Source organism: Solenopsis invicta, chromosome 2 (genome assembly GCF_016802725.1).
Source record: "Solenopsis invicta isolate M01_SB chromosome 2, UNIL_Sinv_3.0, whole genome shotgun sequence".
NCBI lineage: Eukaryota > Metazoa > Arthropoda > Insecta > Hymenoptera > Formicidae > Solenopsis > Solenopsis invicta.
Genome location: NC_052665.1, coordinates 10,593,182 through 10,609,765, shown reverse-complemented (window position 1 = coordinate 10,609,765; position 16,584 = coordinate 10,593,182). Strand labels below are relative to the sequence as shown.

Sequence of the window (16,584 nt, the reverse complement as noted above, 5' to 3'; positions counted from 1 at the left end):
TATTTTCATTATTTATTGATACGAAATAAAGCATAAACATCCATAGAAAAATATCCTAAGATTAAGTACATAACCCCCTTTAAATCCATTAAAAAGAAATTTATCCAATAATAAAATGGTTGAAAATAAGAATTTATAAAAGCGCAGGAAATAGGAAGTGATAAGAGCGTATTTCTTTTGCTTTTCAATAACATTTGATAAGTTATTTATTGTAAAAATATTTTCATTCGCAATTTCTGCAATTCGAAACAATCGAATAAAAATAGTCATTTCACAATATTTATTTCGATTGAATTCTTATTCGTTTCTGTTTATATTTTATAAATCTCATTAGATTTGCATTTACAGTCGATACTATGGCATAATACGATACCGTGCGACCTTGTAAATGTGCCTTCTGCTGATGCATCTATAAATTATGTAGAATATATCGGTACATATGATATTTGATATAGGAAATAATATATTTACCTTATTTTTGAAATGTGGCATTACAGACAGCAATCTCGGGACTAATTTGATATCTGCCGCTAAATGATCAGTTTCATCTTCCGCATAAATATCCATTATTGCGTCTAGAGATTCCGCTATTACCCAGACAAGATTTTCAGTTTTAGAAAGGTCTAATAAGAATGTGGAAACGAGCTGTCAAAAATAAATATTTGTTACAAAAAGATTTTACTTGGACTTGGAATAAAATTAAAAGAAACATGAAAATGATTACCTTTATAATTTCATAATTTTTCGAATCTTTGTTATTCAATATGATCAGTACTAAATTACAGAGCATTCTTATCATGTTAACACGAACATTCGAATTGACACATCGATTCACTTCGATTAACATCGCCTGGATGTCGTCACAAGTGAATTGATTTAATTCAATGACAGTCGCCCGTACTTCGACTAAACGTTGAAGAATAGCTCTCATGGCAGCAGAACCCGCTTCCGCAATACTCGTTTCCAATCTCTCACTATCCTTGGTAACATATTTAAACTCTGTTGCAATCTCCATAAATTTCCTGGATATAAAGAATATTCAAAATTAAGTCAATAAAAATTATAAATAATAAAAGAGAAATAGCATATTTTTATCATTGTTCAAAGCATTTGGAAATAATTTACCTAAATAAATTATCAACACCTCCAAAAACGTCAATCTCTATACTGGGCAATAAATTGTTTAAACATAAAAAAGCTGCACACTGAATGTCGCAAAATTGCTTCAACGTAGCTTTTCCTTCCTCGGTTTGATCCAGGATTTCCTGGTTGTTTTTATCCACTATGAATTTAGTCTTATGCCAAATTTTATCAATTAAATTACAATTGTTTAGAATTTCAACCAACTCCACTGGAAGCGTCGACATTTTCAAATTTTCATTCGTGGGATCATCATTGAAATTTTCTGGCTCAAGCTCCATTGTTTCAAAATCCTCGGTGTCAGAATCAATTGCATTGTTCTCGTATTCAAAACACAAGTTTGCTAAAATCTGTAAAGCTTGTTCCTGCACTTCCAATATCTTTCTCTTTTCTTGTACTTTTATTCTCTTATCGTTTGAAGAAGCATTAGATTCATGCGGTAAGATAGATATTAAGTGAGACAGTATTTGTTTATGATCGATCGCAAGTACGTCAGATAGTACCAATAACACTTTATGAAATATATGTATTCGATTATAGTCTGTATAATTACTGATAATGATTAATAAATCAGCTATACAAGTTTTTAAGAACAATATTTTAGAAGCAGTCTTATCATCGTCTGCTTTTAAATCCAGCAGATTAGACAAAACTGATTCGCTTTGTTTAATTTTATCAATGGCAGCGTCATTCTCATCCGACAAGCATATCATCGATCGTGTGACGATCGTAGTAATTTCTATTCCATAAATATTAATATCTAAAAATTTTATCAAGAATGATGCCAAGTCTTCCTCATTTGCTCGCTTGATCGCATTCTCATTATTTGCACATAATATCCATAATAAGCTAACCGCTTGAATAAATGTCACCTTTTCATCTCCAACTTCTTTCGGCTTCCAATCCGAATAATACTATAGATAGAAAATTTATTAAATTTTTGCAAGTATTGTTGCAATTTGTTATAACTACTTATTACATTTTATTCATCTTTAGAGATATTGAAATAATGGACAAATGGACATGATGTTTGTTTCATACCTGTCTCAGTAATGCGGTGAGAGGAGTTATAATATCATCTTTGATTAAATCATTGCATACTTCTTCCTTACCATTTTCAGCAATCTCCCGCAAAGTATATGCCACGTTTGCTCGTATAACGGCATTCTGATCCATCAACAGTGGACCAACTATTTTTGCTATCCCATCCTTAGCAATTTGTTTGGCCATAGAAAAGTCGCAAGACATTGATGCCAATATTTGTAAGGCAGACAATTTTTCCTCGAGATTACATGACTGTATCTAAATAAAGAAGGATAAGTATATAGTGAAATAGTTTTCATTATATACTTAAATCTTATCAATTTTATTGATTTTATTTGATTAAAAAACAATATACATATTGCATATTGTTGTGAAACCTCATCATTATTTACATCATCATAAACATTCTGCAAAATCTTTTCCCTATTTCCCTTTGTAAGTTCTTCGTTTAACTCAAATTCCTGAACGGATGGTAATCCTGTGGGATTTTTCTTGTGAGGCTTCTGCCGCTGCCGCTTTTGCTTACCCATCACTGCAAATAATTTGATAATTATTGAAATTATAACCAAATGATGGTTATACTAGCGTCTTTAATCTCAAAAAGAAATTAAAGATTACATAATGCCTATAAGCAGTTACTTATTTTTGCTTTAAATCGCTTTGTTTATTTTCTCCACAAAAATATATCTTAAAACATTTTTTTTTTAAGAGTTTATCTTGGGTTTAAAGGTATAATGTTATCAAAACTTAACCTTATAATTATAGCATAGGGTCACCACCTCTTAATCGCGAGTATTTCACTGTTCAATTATTACCTTTTAATTGAGGAAATCCCTTAGTACACTTGCTCTTGTCCTGTTCTTAACTATCTCTTATTCAGCACACTCTCACAATGCGCATGTTGAAAAATGCGAGGTCGAGAATTAGATTCAACAGTTTGAACGCGTGGTGTCGTGGATTCGTAATTGCCTACGCCACCCTAACGAGTTGTCTCATGGTCTACGTGTTGCCTCTCCTCTCAAGTGTTTTTTTTTTTTAATTTGTCACTGTTTACAATTTGTCTACAGCAAATTTTTAAAGTATATATATATATATATATATATATATATATTTTTTTTTTTTACAAGCGTCGTGAACCTATTTGTTGCTCCTCGTAAAATTTCTTGAAGCACTGCAAAATTTGTAAAGGTTAAGCAAGTCCACGTACATACACATGTATGTTATGTGATGTATGCGATGTATGTGCTGCACAGTGCACAGATGGCCGATCCAACTAGTTTTACTCATGACATCTGGTTAATTTGACGAGACTTGCAATTTCAGTGCACTACATTATCAATCTCTGTTAGCCGAGACTCAAACCTGAGTTAGCGGAGATGTAAACTTCATTTCTCCTTGAAAGCATGCATTTGCATGCAATATGTACAACGCAATATGGCTACAACAAAAGTTAAGACTCGGGGGTTATAAATGAAAAATAATATAATTAATATATTTATTACATATTGATGGTATACAGCATCCAAGGATCCTGACATAACAGCGGCAACAACGCCGCTGATAAATTACGGTATATTCAGAAACTATTAATGCAAACATGTTTTTTATTAAAATATCACATCTAGAGACCACACATCTGTCACATGTGGTTTTGGTTCGACCAGTTTCGACATTGTTACAAATTATATTGAAAATTATCATTATTCATTTGTCGTCGTTTAGGAATCATGGAGAAGTGGGTCAAAGAAAAATTATCCGAATTATTGAATTTTTCGGACTTGGATATCTTAACCCAGTGAGTGCAGAGGATGAAATTTTTTTGTATATTTATTGGCATAATGTTATATTATCAATTTTTTCAGATATATTTTGCACATAGAAAATGAAAGAGATTTAGATGACTATCTTACGAGCTTATTAGATAATGAAAATCCAAATCATAGACAATTTATAACAGAATTGAAAAAGAAACGTGGTGAATAACTTGGATAAAGATAAATTTTTAAAAACTATTGAACCATTATTAAATTATTTCATTGTTATTGTTCCAGCTTTATTTAATAATCAAACTAGATATAAGAAAACAAATGACGATGATGATATACCAAAAAAACAATATGATAAGAAAAAGGGAAAAGGAAAAGGAAAGAAAAACATTCAGGTATACACTCTCTCTATATTTTTTCCTAGTAGTTGTATAACGTAAATTATTAAATAACTGTAAGAAAATTGTTGAAAATTTTGTGTACTATTCTTTTTTTAGGTGCAAGAGACTGTAAAACCTGAGGTAAAATCTGAGAAAGTGGAAAAAAAGAAAACTAAATTTGTTAATTTATTGTCACATGGAAGTGTTCTTTTGAAAGGTATTTATGCAAGAAATTTATATTAATGTTATACATCTTACTAGCAATGCTCGATATGAATATATATTTTTTTCTTTTTTTTTTTCAGGAAGACATAAATGTAACTGTGAAGCAACCAGACATGCACTGATTAATAATTGTCTTAATTGTGGAAGAATAGTGTGTGTACAAGAAGGTTCAGGGCCATGTTTCTTTTGTGAAGAACTCGTTTGTTCTTCAAAGGAACAAGCATTGCTTCAAAGCAATACTAAACAGGGTGATAATTTGTATAGTAAATTGATGGATCAAAAACCAAGTAAAGATTTTGAAAACTCTCTTAAACATCGAGACAAACTTCTCGAATTTGATCGCAATAGGTATATATTTCTAACATTTATTAAAATTTCTTATATATTAATTGTCATAAAATTAATTTGCAGTGCCCGCCGTACTAAAGTGATCGATGACGAGTCAGATTATTATCATTCAAATAGCACTTGGCTTTCTCACGATGAGCGTAAAAAGTTACAAAAGCAAGAAGAGGAAGCACTAGTACGCAAACATGCATCACGTTTAGATAGAAGAGTCAAAATAGATTTTATGGGAAGAGTGGTAGTTGATGAAGATCAATCCATTAACTTGCAATTGGAAGATCTTGACGAAGCAGTGTCGTACGATGACTTTGAAAATTCAAATATTTGTCCAACAATAGAATTCGATCGTCCAACGGTAAATATTTTATAATTAATGAAAATAATGTTGTAAATTGTATCGCTGATCCTGATCAATATATACATGTGTGTGTGTGTGTGTGTATGTATGCACAAACATATAGATATTATATATTTCTCAATATATACTATTATTATATCAAGTTTGTCGAGATGGGAATATCAAGCAGAAGAGAAAATGAAGATCAAACATGGAATATGGAAGGCAGAATACAGGATAAAGAATATTTAGAAATGTCTGACCAAGGCCTATGTTTGAGCATGCATCAGCCTTATGCATCTTTGTTAGTAGCGGGAATAAAAACGTGAGTGATGTATTATAAAAGTAATTCATACAATCGACGTAACCAACATGATTTTGATGTTATTAGGCACGAGGGTAGAAATTGGTATTCTTCACACAGAGGAAGATTATGGATAGCATCAGCTGCTAAAGTTCCTTCCTCTGAAGATATATCCAATATGGAACAAGTCTACCGCGTATTAAAAGATGGTTAGTAAAAATATATTGATTTTGAAATAATCTCGTTTTATTTTTAATTATATTTATTTGGATGATTTTAGAAAAAATTGATTTTCCTGAAACCTATCCCACAAGTTGTTTGCTAGGTTGTGTAACGGTGACTGATGTTTTATCTCAAAAAGAATACAGAAAATTATATCCAGAAGGAGAAAGCGATAGTCCATATGTCTTTATATGTGAAAATTGGTACATGTTACCAATACAATTTCCTATGAAAGGAAAACATAAAATTTGTAAGTAAAATCAAAGGTATTGATAATTTATATTATAATACGTTATTTAGAATTAATATACTGTCAAATTCTATTACGTTTCAGATAAAATGGATAAAAAGATTCATCAAGCTGCTTCCAAATGCTTAGAAAAAGCCATGAAAACTGCTATTAACTAATATTTTTATATTATTCTCGTATTATTCTTTGTCAAATAGGATAATTTTTCCCATATATATAATTTTTTATTTGCGTTAATAATTTAAATATACATGCATTCTATTAAAAATAATTTTCTGATTTTTACAAAAATGATTTTTCTCTCTGATAATGTATCTAAGAAAATTTTACAGAAATATAGCATGCATATTACATTAAATTTGTTTTTTGTATACAACAGATCATTATTCAATTTACATAAACTACACAATAGTAGGATATAATCGTTTATGCACGCTTTTCATTGTTTATTTGTCACACTTTCATATATCAATTTGTTGATGAAAAAATATTACTACTAGATTGAGATATCAACCTTTTATAAATGGTTTTAAAAATTATTTGTGCTATATTGCGCACGAGATAGAGCAGGTATCTGAAATACGCAATGTAATTTAAGAAAAGTACGAGGATTGTTGTACTAAATTTTCATTTTTCAAGTGCCAATTATTTTATTAATATCTCTCAGTGCCTTGCCTATAAACTTTAATGTCGCCATTAAAGTTTTATATTATTTTGACGCATTAAATTAGGTTTAACCTGGCTAAATCAGTGCAGTCGATAAAAAAATCTCGTCTACATTACGCTATTAATTAATAAAAAAAATAGTTAAAGTACGTTAGCTCAAGCATCGTTAAAGATCTTTTTCTATTGAGCAAAATTCTCCGTTATTTCTCGAAATACTGTACCAGCTATAAGCTAATCGGTCACATTTTGTGTAGTGTTGACAAACTTATTAAAACAATATTTAGAACGTCTTACATACAAAATTATATACATCCAACAATCTAAAACAATGTTAAATAAAATGAAACAAATGTTGCAGAGAAACGTTAACAAATGATATTTAATAAGCAGATTGTAGTTTGAGTTTTCGAGTTTTAATGATTTGATGAACAAGGAATGTATGAATAAATAAATATGTTGTAATTATTACTTTGAAATAAATAGGATAACTACTTCTACACGATTTCAATACACATTAATATAGATGCAGTCGTACTGATAAAATTTCATCAAACTATAAAAACTATAATAAGAATGCACTCAATTACATATATTAAATCCTTGTTATGTTTATAAATGTTTTCTTCTGATTATATAGCACAATGTATGTGTATTATTACAATAGTTATAACAATAATTCGCAACCGATGGTGCAATAATCCTTATTTATAATACATTCTGGAAAAGCTTTAACATTATATTTTTACAGCAATTAGCTAATTTTCTTTCTCAGTACTCGTTAAAAAACAATCCTTTAGTTTATAACATTGTATAGACTACCATTTACAAATCGAAGAAGTTCACTCTTTTTATTAATCGTCATTTTTTAAATAATTTTTTCAATCGCGTAGTGTGGCACTATATAAAATTTATGTATTATGGTAACAATACTTAACTTTTTAATTTATTGTAATATTCTCTTTTAGAAACTAAATTAAATCAATCTGTTTGCAAAGAACAAAATTTGTTTCGAATCCCGAGCAACAATTAAGTTAAAAGATAAATTGCACAATTATACAGGAAATATATGTATGAAGCAAATATATATATATATATATATATATATATATATATATATTTGAGTATGAATATTAAATATTAGAGTCATGTATATCGTAGCATTATTGTAACATTCAACAATTTGCCATAAAAGAATAAAATTTAATCAAATATTAAGCCAAAGCTTATAAAAATTAATGTTATCAAGATTAATGAAAAGATGTGCAAGACGCTGGAATATTACTTATTCAAAAAGTTAAAAAAAAATACATTTCTTTTTTTAACACTTTTTGAATAAGTAACACTCCAGCGTCTTGCGCATCTTTTCATTAATCTTGATAACATTAATTTTTATAAGCTTTAGCCTAATATTTTATTAAATTTGATTCTTTAATGACAAATTGTTGAATGTTACAACAATGCTATGATATACAAGACTCTGATATTTAATATTGATCCTCAATAGGCCATAACGTAATGACGTAATAATAATAATAATACTAGTACAATATTAAAAGAAAAATCTTATTGTATTACAAGATTTTCCTCTTATTCTGCATAAGATAATTTTAAATAAATATTTTTGTACCACCCTTTTCTACACAGATCAGGATTCGATATGTGTTATTAACATACCAAGTTTCTGTATTCACGTTTCACTTTAGGTTGTTGAAAAAGACTCGTATTGTACGTATAATTCATTCGATCAATAATTTTATATCTTACACACAATATGATACCTTTGTGCAAATCGCGGAAAATTGTAAGAATCCTTTAGCAAAAAATTTTAGTCAATTCAGTCTGTCTATATGTAGGTCGGAGAATCCTTCAAACTGGTATTGCAAGCATCACAGATAGAAACATTTTTCTCGTTTACCAGCGTGCATTTTGGACATTCCTTGCCGCCGCTGGCGAGCGGCTTGTCCTCGTTTCCTTTGCACCTCGATTTGGCGCACATTTCGCAGATGTCTCGATCAGGCATATTTAAGTAGGTGCACGTAGCGCAATTCCATCTCTTTTCGTCCTTCTCCTCTTCCTTCTTTTGCTTACTCATTTGTGTAACATCGAGATTTTTTAAGGAATCCGCGATCTTCGCTATCTGATCCGAGGATTTGTGCGTGCGTGGAATCGGTAAAGTTTGACTGTTGTGCTTTTTATCTCTGTTATATGTATCGATATTACATCTATTTGAATCCGACAAATCAAAGGACGAGGATTTTTTCTTGAAAGGCAAAATATCCTGATGATTTTTACCATTTGTCTCGGACGAATCGATCGCTTCGTTCATTTCGATCCTACTACCGCTTTTTTTCTTTTCCAATCTTGGCGCGTTGTACTTGTCTTCGTTCTCCGTTTGCCTAAGCGTCTTGTGCTTGTTGCGAATAGAATCCAGTTCCTTCTTATGCTGTAACACGTTGTCTCGATCATCGAGATCCTTGTAGTAGCCCAAGCTCTCAAGATTTCTATATACAAACTCCCACGTATCATAACCGTCTCTACCGGTGCTGGAATTCGATCTGCTAGTTTTTCTATCGTTTTTACGATCGTATTCGTATTGATCCCCGTCGCTCGATTGCCGTTTGTAAAAGTCTACCTCGTCCAAGTCCGATAACCGATGGGACATGGATTTACGAAGAGCGTGCGTTTTGTCATAATTCGCCACGGATGCCGGTACATCGAGTTCTATCAGTCTGCCAGTCGGCACACGGGCTGCGTACGCTGGTAATGTGGCGCAATATGGATTCGGTTGCGTACTATTACCATAAAACTTGTTTCCATGAGAGGGCAAACAACCGTAGCTAGTGCAACAATTAATGAAACCATGATTGACTGGTTGATAGAATCGATAATTAGTCGGTACCGCCATGTTCGTCGTATCATCGATGTGCCGATAATCCATTTGACAGGTTGACGGTATCGTTGCGTTGTAATTGGCATGCACGATGTGATGATAAGGTGGATGTAAAGGCACGACGTCTATGCCCGTTTGATGTGGATAGTAATCCTTGCAACTATCGACCTTTACGCGATTCTGATGCAGCTTCTCAAGGAAACGATAACTTAGCGCTCGAATGGCTTGCTCCGGCGTACCAACATGATTCTCACGAAATTCCAACACTTCCAACCAAGAGATTGTGTATTTCTGTGACACACTTTCCCATATCTGCTTTAAAATCTACAAATTTAAAAGCAACTTACTTTACGTCATATCTACAAGCAATTTGCACACTGAGGATCACTGCATCATTCGTCTAATTGATCAATTTGTTGCATCAATCATTTATTTTCCATTACCTGACATTCCACAAAAGCTACGATAGCATCCCTACTGACATTTGAAACTTTATCAGGATCGATCGGCCCCTCCAAAGTCAGTACACCTAAACCAGTGTGCTTGTAGCCCATCTGCTCAAACATCAACTCGGCACCTATTAAATTTGCTTCTACTTCGTGTTTGTAATAGCCGCTGTATGTCTAAAACAGTTCAATAAATTTAAACAAGTTAAACAATAGTTCCAATCATAGACAAAATATATTTTACAAACGATACTTACCCTCACTATTCTATATTCCTTTCGCCAAGGCTGAGCCAGTAAATTAGCTGCGTACAAGGAAATTGCACTCCAAGCTGTCGCTGCTCTATAGCCACTGAAATCTGTCACTGTCGCTGCTGATCTGTGTAAAATATCCGCCGTTTCTTGAAATACATATTTATTCTCATTGGGTACCAGACAAAGATATTCTTTTATGAAGCCTGAAATTTATGTAACAACACATAAAATATATAAGATTGATAGGACATAAAATAACTCGATAATATACAGTACCTTCCAATTTATGTCGTTGCTGTAGCTTTAAAGGGCTATCATCCGTTTGCAGATACACCAAGTGACTCTGTTCCAATTTCATACTAATCTCTTGTAATCTGTCCTTGCCTCTTATTATTATGTCATTCGCCATTGTTATCCCTACAATTGTAATATAATAGCAAATTGATACCAATTAATAGCTACATACGATTATATTTTTAACTTCTGCACAATAACACTGAAATATTGAAATACACTACAGTTGCATAAAATTTTGACGTTTTAAAAAATTGATAGTTGCTGTGAATGTTTTCTTATAAAGTATTTGCAAAACTTTCCTAACGAGATGTAATAATTATGAATAACTGTGTTCGCCTAGAAATAGCCAGCGTTTACGTTTGTACATGGATTACAAACCTCTTAGAAATCTGATTTTGGAACAGATTCCCGATTCAAACTACGACTAGCTCCAACCTAAAAATAAATCCTATATTTAGTAATGGAATCACGAACTTCTGACAATGGGCCAATAATTTTATGAATACTTGACACGCAGCGCGATGTCCCATCTCAAAACACGAGCCATCGAATTTGCTTGATATAATTTAAACAACGTTCCTCCTTACATCTCCCTTTATAAACAATAAATATTTTTTTATAAGATTTTTTTTGGTTATGTTCACATTACATCATGCACGGAATGCGCGAAAACATGAGACGGGTAGGGCTATCTAATTGTTTTCGTACTCATACACGTAGCACCACCAAGTAGAAATTACGCGAAACATTAACCGCAAATTTTTTAAAATAATTTTTCAACTCGCAAAAAAAACACAAGCAAAAAGTTTTTATTTTTCGAAGTGCATGTAATTCGCACAGCTTTATTTTAATCTACGTCAACATATATTTAAAAACAGGAGATTCTCTTTAATATAAAAAAGAGAAAAAACAAAACATTCATACGATTGTTTTCAGAAATTATATACATATTATAACAGACAAAATAGCATTTGTAATGCTTATTAACATACAATTAAAACATGATATTTCCATTATAGAAATCTTGTACCTAAATATATTTTGTAATAAAAATAAAATATATAACTATATAAAAACAATTTATTTAAAATGTTAGTTCCATATTAATACAATAATCGTATTTACCATCATAAAATATTATTGATTTAGTATCAATATTACTATACCAAATTACAATAAATATTATGTAAAAAATTTACTAGTTTGTCTTACAACAAAATAAATGCTTTACAAATTTCAAATCATAATAACTTATTCTTGCAAACATACGTACTATCTTTTTTACGTAAGTTTCAATTTTCTCTCTGTAATAAATAATTTCTATAAAAGAAAAGAACATAGTATAGTAAATAATAAACAATAAAATTACAATTAATACATTAATTGAAGTATTTAATATGATCATAACACAAATAGCAAAGATTAAACATGATTAAAAGCAGAGTTGGAAAAACGTTACTTTAGAAAAGTAACGTATTATCGTTGTTACTTTTTCATGAAATTTTGATGACTTTTTACAATAGTATCCAATTGTTTATATTGTAATATTTATATATTATATTTCAATAAATCAATGATATCAAAAGTTTGGGTAATCACAATATAAACCATAAGCATACATTATACATTTATAAAGTAATAATATTCTTTACCAAAAAAAAAGTAATGGTAACGGCATTACAAGTAACGGGTAACATTCCAACCCTGTTTAAAAGTATATCACGATTTGTATAGAGCACATCGTTTTACTGTATTTCGAAATACAGTATGTTTAAATTTTTTAATAAAATCAGAACCAAGAATAAATTTACAAACAGATATTGTCACAAAGATGGTACGTTTTAGTTACATAAATTTATGCAACGATGTAGTCTTGTACCATATGTCCGTCTATGAATAATTGATTTATATCATACAATTATTAGTTATCCAAGAATATATGTTTGTATGAAAAATGTAATATATTTTAAAGACTGTTATTCAGGTCAAGACGTGGCCTTTTACTGCGTACTGTAGACGCATCATCCTGGGAGTCACCATTGGTAGACAAGAACTCTCTTTTTCTATCGGCATTCTATAAAGTTTCACATTTAATTAAAAATATTAAAGTAAATATTATTTAATATAAAAACGTTTAGTAATATACTTAATTACTAAGTAATTACTAAGTAACAATTATACTACTAGACAAAATAATAAGGCACTTTTTTTACCTTTTTATCCCATTGTTGATGCAGATACCTCAATAAAATGGTGGTCTTCTCAGTAACTATAACTGTAAACATAAAGAAATTAATTTTATGTCTTAGAATATTATTGTTATACATTGTGATATATATTTATACTTTGTTCAGAAGGATAATCCTTAGTAGGGAGATAAACCGATGGTCTCTTCACACATGTCCGATTTCCATTGTCAGTATGAAAATTTGCAAAATTGTTCTCATCGTGTGATGGGAGGCCTTTTAAAAATTCAGCGACAGACTGAAAAATAAATTTTCATATAAAACTTATATGAATTAATATTACAATCAGATTTAGGTATTATGGGAAAAATAAAACTTGGTGAAAAACTTTGAGAATAAAACTTCGAGAGACTCTGAGAAACACTCAAATATATATCACTTGACATAAACATTTCTCGCACGCGTACACAAAATCCAAAGAATGCTAATAATCAATAAAGAAATAACAAGGTGACAATTAAATATAATTGGTTCATTTCTCACCATTATAAATAGATGATCTTTGGCTATCAGATTCGATATTATTCACATAAAAAAAGACTTTTGGGCGACTAAATTGACACGAGACTACCATTATCAAAAAACCATAGAATATCACGTGGCATGACAAGGCACTCACCACACTCACTACTGCTCTCTACTCGCTTGCGCTACTCTCAACTCTCACTAGCAGTGCCAGCACTCGTAGTTAAAAATCCTTCTCATCAGCCTCTCAGGGGTCTCTGAGGTGCTCCGAGGGCTAGTTGGCTAGTTTCACATACAAGTAATCTCTATGTTGTTCAATATTTAAAGGGCCTCGCACATGAAATGCATAGTACATAGACATAACGTAGCATAAGCATAACACAACAATCCAACACATGATTAGCCTAAAGTAATCAAAAAATCTTTGATGAACAGAATTTTGTAATCTATAAAAATAATTTTACGTTTTGTAATTGTGTGATTTTATTAGTTATGTTGCGAGAAGTCATCCATATTATAATATCTAACCAGGAAAATATTGTACAGATTCCAAGAAGGTTGTCTAACAGTTTATTTAACACACATACGTAAACCAGTTCTCATCCTTTTTAATATGGATAACTATATTTATATATCATAAATTGTACCAAAATGATCAATGTTCACATTACATATTTCAAGTCGAATAGACAAAGCTTACAATTATTTGTCATTTGAACTTTAATGTAAATAAAACTAACAATGTGTATTGACAAAGAAAATATATTCTATGTTTAATGTTTAAGTGACAATTGTAATCTTTATACTATGTATGTTGAAGAGTATAATGTTATATAATAGCTGTGTTCCAAAATTGATTGTCAGCGCTGCATGTCGTCATGAAATCACGCTGCTACTAGCGTTCCAATTTCTCTAAACACATAGTTTGCTCAGAAAAACGTTTCCTCTCCAGTACTAAGGTAAGAGTTTATGTTACCAGCTTGCATTGTCATCCAAGAAATCGCGATACGTTCTGTCCACGGTCCCTGGCGGTAAGTGTTTAAGGCAAGAAAGGTCGACGTGTTTACACGTGGATGTGTTTACGCGTGGTTTTTGCAAAAGTATACGCTGACCTTCGCTCGTATTCTCCATCTGTCGATGACAATACACGAGAGCATTTGTACCGGTGATTTTTCCGAAGCATACTATCATGTCACCTTGAAACGGATTTGCCAACGATATAGCCGCTGAGCTCATCGTGTTAAATTTGTTATACTTTTATTTTTTAATTGGGGTTCTAAATAAAACCCTTTTAAGACGAAAAATCTGTAAAAACAAAACAAAATAAATATATTAATTTAAAAATATTAAAAAAATTTTTTTCTTACCTCTTCCTCTTCTTCAACTTTCTCATCCTCAGTCATCATTATTATTAGTATCAGTCTCATCAAATTCCGATTTTGCAACCTTATTATAAAAATTAAGAAATTATTTTATAAAAAAATAACTTTTTAATAAACAAAAAATTTTTTAAATACTTGATACTTTATTCTGACAATGCTCTGCATTGCACTCGCATTTATTACTACATTTTTTTCCTCTTTTGAGGCAATCACACATATTATTATTGCACTTGCCTTTGGTGCATCTACAAAACAATTTTTCTTTTCTTTTATTTTTTTTTTCAACTCTATTAGTATTTTTTATTAGAATGTTCATTTTTTTATTTAATTCCGTTAATAATCTGAAAAATAAAAAAATAAAAATAAATATCAAAAGCACAGTACACAGACACAATATACAGGGTGATTCAGAACGACCCATGTGTCCCTGTAAAAACGTGTTCTTGAATAAATTCTGAGACAATTTTTCCTGTACGAAAAATTTGTCCGACACTTACTTTTTGAATAATAAGAGGATAAAGTTAGCGAATCACGAGCCGTGTACACATGGTAGACAAAGGCGGCGCAACTCACCGTCCGACACAGGTAAGCGCCCGCGTCGGACGGTGAGTTGCGCCGCCTTTGTCTACCATGTGTATACGACCCGTGATTCGATAACTTTATCCTCTTATTATTCAAAAAGTAAGTATCGGACAAATTTTTCGTTCTTTACAGAGACACATGGGTCGTTCTGAATCACCCTGTATATTCTTACTTACCGTACAATTTCTCTGTGATGTTCATTACAAAGAATAATATGATTGACAGCCAATTGTAGAGAGTCAATGTTGATGTGTATATAGTCCGTTAGGAATTCTTCCGCGAGATTACGCACTTCTTTTGGCCACGTTGCCGACCATACGAGAGTCTGACGATTGGGACAAATTTGTTCTACAATTTTCCTAATTTGTAGCTCAAAGCCCACATCAAGCATTTTATCGACCTCGTCGAGCGCTAGATATGTATATCTACGTAGATTTGTGGTTCTGCGCTCTATGAATTCTACAAGACCAGGCATAGCAATGCAAATCTCTACGCTGCATCCGAGGTCGTGCGCCTGGAGTCCTTTTGGAGCGCCATCGAAGATTAAAGTGTTTCGCATCTGAGAAGACATACCAAAATCTGATGCAACTTGCTGAATTTGCTGTGCCAATTCTCGAGTCGGCGCCAAGATCAATGCAATCGGTCCATCCTTTCTGCTCAGCCTGGGCTGATGATTTATATGCACGATCGCCGGTAAAATGTATGCTAGTGTCTTTCCTGAACCCATCTGCGCTATACCGACCATATCTCGGCCGGACAAGGCAATGGGCCAACCCTGCGCCTGGATCGCGGTCGGTTCGCCAAATCCTCTTCTACGAATCTCGTTGAGAACGTAGTCCGGAAAGCCACTCTCTTCGAAATAAATATTGGGACTTGGAACATTAGCCATCTTCACCGTGATTTCTTTATTGGAACGGTACGCCTTCACAGCGTGAATACTCCTTAGAACATATACTAATACTACCGGAAAGAAAGTGCCGTCAGCGATGGTTGCCGCACAAGAACTACAAGAAGTGTCGTTCTCCTCGCTTCCCTGCCATGCGGCTTCTTTAAACCACCAGGTCCGCTAACTCAAGCGGCCAATCGCAGGCCGTCCTAGAGATCACGAGGCCTGAGGGGCCAATGTGGTCTCTCGCTTAGTTTCGCGGGTAACTGCAGCCAATCGGCTGCAACGGTACGCAAGCGAAAACGGTTCACAGTGCCATCATGCTCATGCCCTAATCTAACGTAGGACTACGCACGAATCCAAAGGATGTCGCTTAAAGCCTGTTCTACAATAGCATAAACACAAGACCGTAAGGTTGTAAGGCATGGTTTTAAGAGCTCGTAAGCGAATGAAAAAT

General features: G+C 32.2%; 5 protein-coding genes across 8 annotated transcripts; 1 reads left to right on the top strand and 4 right to left on the bottom strand.

The window, feature by feature from the left end:
* Nucleotides 1-171: 171 nt before the first annotated feature.
* Nucleotides 172-3,281, bottom strand: LOC105201329 (HEAT repeat-containing protein 3). 2 transcript variants are annotated; one of them, XM_011169296.3, is made up of 7 exons: nucleotides 3,000-3,281; nucleotides 2,577-2,716; nucleotides 2,182-2,442; nucleotides 1,126-2,054; nucleotides 725-1,022; nucleotides 472-645; nucleotides 172-409 (listed from the first exon to the last, which is right to left on the bottom strand). In XM_011169296.3, the coding sequence occupies exons 2-7, from the start codon at nucleotides 2,712-2,714 to the stop codon at nucleotides 281-283; spliced, it is 1,929 nt and encodes a 642-aa protein (XP_011167598.2). In that variant the 5' UTR covers nucleotides 2,715-2,716; nucleotides 3,000-3,281; the 3' UTR covers nucleotides 172-280. The 2 variants fall into 2 exon arrangements, with proteins under 2 accessions (XP_011167598.2, XP_039301837.1); XM_039445903.1 differs by lacking the exon at nucleotides 3,000-3,281 and having other exon boundaries at nucleotides 2,540-2,676.
* A 271-nt stretch (nucleotides 3,282-3,552) lies between these two features.
* LOC105206807 (activating signal cointegrator 1) lies at nucleotides 3,553-7,145 on the top strand. Of its 2 annotated transcripts, XM_011176280.3 has the most exons (11): nucleotides 3,553-3,754; nucleotides 3,907-3,979; nucleotides 4,047-4,159; nucleotides 4,236-4,345; nucleotides 4,448-4,547; nucleotides 4,636-4,903; nucleotides 4,967-5,255; nucleotides 5,402-5,562; nucleotides 5,629-5,750; nucleotides 5,822-6,013; nucleotides 6,098-7,145. In XM_011176280.3, exons 2-11 carry the CDS (start codon nucleotides 3,912-3,914, stop codon nucleotides 6,169-6,171), a joined length of 1,497 nt encoding a protein of 498 aa, XP_011174582.1. In that variant the 5' UTR covers nucleotides 3,553-3,754; nucleotides 3,907-3,911; the 3' UTR covers nucleotides 6,172-7,145. The 2 variants fall into 2 exon arrangements, with proteins under 2 accessions (XP_011174582.1, XP_011174576.1); XM_011176274.3 differs by lacking the exon at nucleotides 3,553-3,754 and having other exon boundaries at nucleotides 3,769-3,979.
* Nucleotides 7,146-8,226: 1,081 nt separating this feature from the next.
* LOC105193642 (protein tamozhennic) lies at nucleotides 8,227-11,230 on the bottom strand. 2 transcript variants are annotated; one of them, XM_011158171.3, is made up of 6 exons: nucleotides 11,073-11,230; nucleotides 10,945-11,001; nucleotides 10,546-10,686; nucleotides 10,273-10,472; nucleotides 10,013-10,192; nucleotides 8,227-9,893 (listed from the first exon to the last, which is right to left on the bottom strand). In XM_011158171.3, exons 3-6 carry the CDS (start codon nucleotides 10,676-10,678, stop codon nucleotides 8,523-8,525), a joined length of 1,884 nt encoding a protein of 627 aa, XP_011156473.1. In that variant the 5' UTR covers nucleotides 10,679-10,686; nucleotides 10,945-11,001; nucleotides 11,073-11,230; the 3' UTR covers nucleotides 8,227-8,522. The 2 variants fall into 2 exon arrangements, with proteins under 2 accessions (XP_011156473.1, XP_039301838.1); XM_039445904.1 differs by having other exon boundaries at nucleotides 8,523-9,893; nucleotides 10,945-11,014; nucleotides 11,073-11,224.
* A 707-nt stretch (nucleotides 11,231-11,937) lies between these two features.
* LOC105193643 (DET1- and DDB1-associated protein 1) lies at nucleotides 11,938-13,463 on the bottom strand. Its single transcript, XM_011158173.3, has 4 exons — nucleotides 13,296-13,463; nucleotides 12,912-13,050; nucleotides 12,780-12,841; nucleotides 11,938-12,640 (listed from the first exon to the last, which is right to left on the bottom strand). Exons 1-4 carry the CDS (start codon nucleotides 13,296-13,298, stop codon nucleotides 12,533-12,535), a joined length of 312 nt encoding a protein of 103 aa, XP_011156475.1. The 5' UTR covers nucleotides 13,299-13,463; the 3' UTR covers nucleotides 11,938-12,532.
* A 560-nt stretch (nucleotides 13,464-14,023) lies between these two features.
* Nucleotides 14,024-16,455, bottom strand: LOC105206394 (probable ATP-dependent RNA helicase DDX5). Its single transcript, XM_039445791.1, has 5 exons — nucleotides 16,444-16,455; nucleotides 15,418-16,307; nucleotides 14,802-15,000; nucleotides 14,645-14,723; nucleotides 14,024-14,582 (listed from the first exon to the last, which is right to left on the bottom strand). Exons 1-4 carry the CDS (start codon nucleotides 16,453-16,455, stop codon nucleotides 14,673-14,675), a joined length of 1,152 nt encoding a protein of 383 aa, XP_039301725.1. The 3' UTR covers nucleotides 14,024-14,582; nucleotides 14,645-14,672.
* Nucleotides 16,456-16,584: the final 129 nt, after the last annotated feature.

Bases quoted from the DNA above. Each gene is read 5' to 3' on its own strand.
- LOC105193643 (XM_011158173.3), bottom strand. The intron at 12,842-12,911 runs GTATAAATATAT...TTATGTTTACAG, and splicing joins GGATTATCCTTCTGAACAAA to TTATAGTTACTGAGAAGACC. The intron at 12,641-12,779 runs GTAAAAAAAGTG...GAAACTTTATAG, and splicing joins ATCAACAATGGGATAAAAAG to AATGCCGATAGAAAAAGAGA.
- LOC105201329 (XM_011169296.3), bottom strand. From the start codon at position 2,714: ATGGGTAAGCAAAAGCGGCAGCGGCAGAAGCCTCACAAGAAAAATCCC. The intron at 2,055-2,181 runs GTATGAAACAAA...TTCTATCTATAG, and splicing joins TCACCGCATTACTGAGACAG to TATTATTCGGATTGGAAGCC. The intron at 646-724 runs GTAATCATTTTC...TATTTTTGACAG, and splicing joins AAAATTATGAAATTATAAAG to CTCGTTTCCACATTCTTATT.
- LOC105206394 (XM_039445791.1), bottom strand. The intron at 15,001-15,417 runs GTAAGTAAGAAT...TTTATTTTTCAG, and splicing joins CATCACAGAGAAATTGTACG to ATTATTAACGGAATTAAATA. The intron at 14,724-14,801 runs GTATCAAGTATT...TTTTATAATAAG, and splicing joins CAGAGCATTGTCAGAATAAA to GTTGCAAAATCGGAATTTGA.
- LOC105206807 (XM_011176280.3), top strand. From the start codon at position 3,912: ATGGAGAAGTGGGTCAAAGAAAAATTATCCGAATTATTGAATTTTTCG. The intron at 5,256-5,401 runs GTAAATATTTTA...TATTATATCAAG, and splicing joins TAGAATTCGATCGTCCAACG to TTTGTCGAGATGGGAATATC. The intron at 5,563-5,628 runs GTGAGTGATGTA...TGATGTTATTAG, and splicing joins TTAGTAGCGGGAATAAAAAC to GCACGAGGGTAGAAATTGGT.
- LOC105193642 (XM_011158171.3), bottom strand. From the start codon at position 10,678: ATGGCGAATGACATAATAATAAGAGGCAAGGACAGATTACAAGAGATT. The intron at 10,193-10,272 runs GTAAGTATCGTT...GAACTGTTTTAG, and splicing joins AGGAATATAGAATAGTGAGG to ACATACAGCGGCTATTACAA. The intron at 9,894-10,012 runs GTAATGGAAAAT...TTAAATTTGTAG, and splicing joins TAGCTTTTGTGGAATGTCAG to ATTTTAAAGCAGATATGGGA.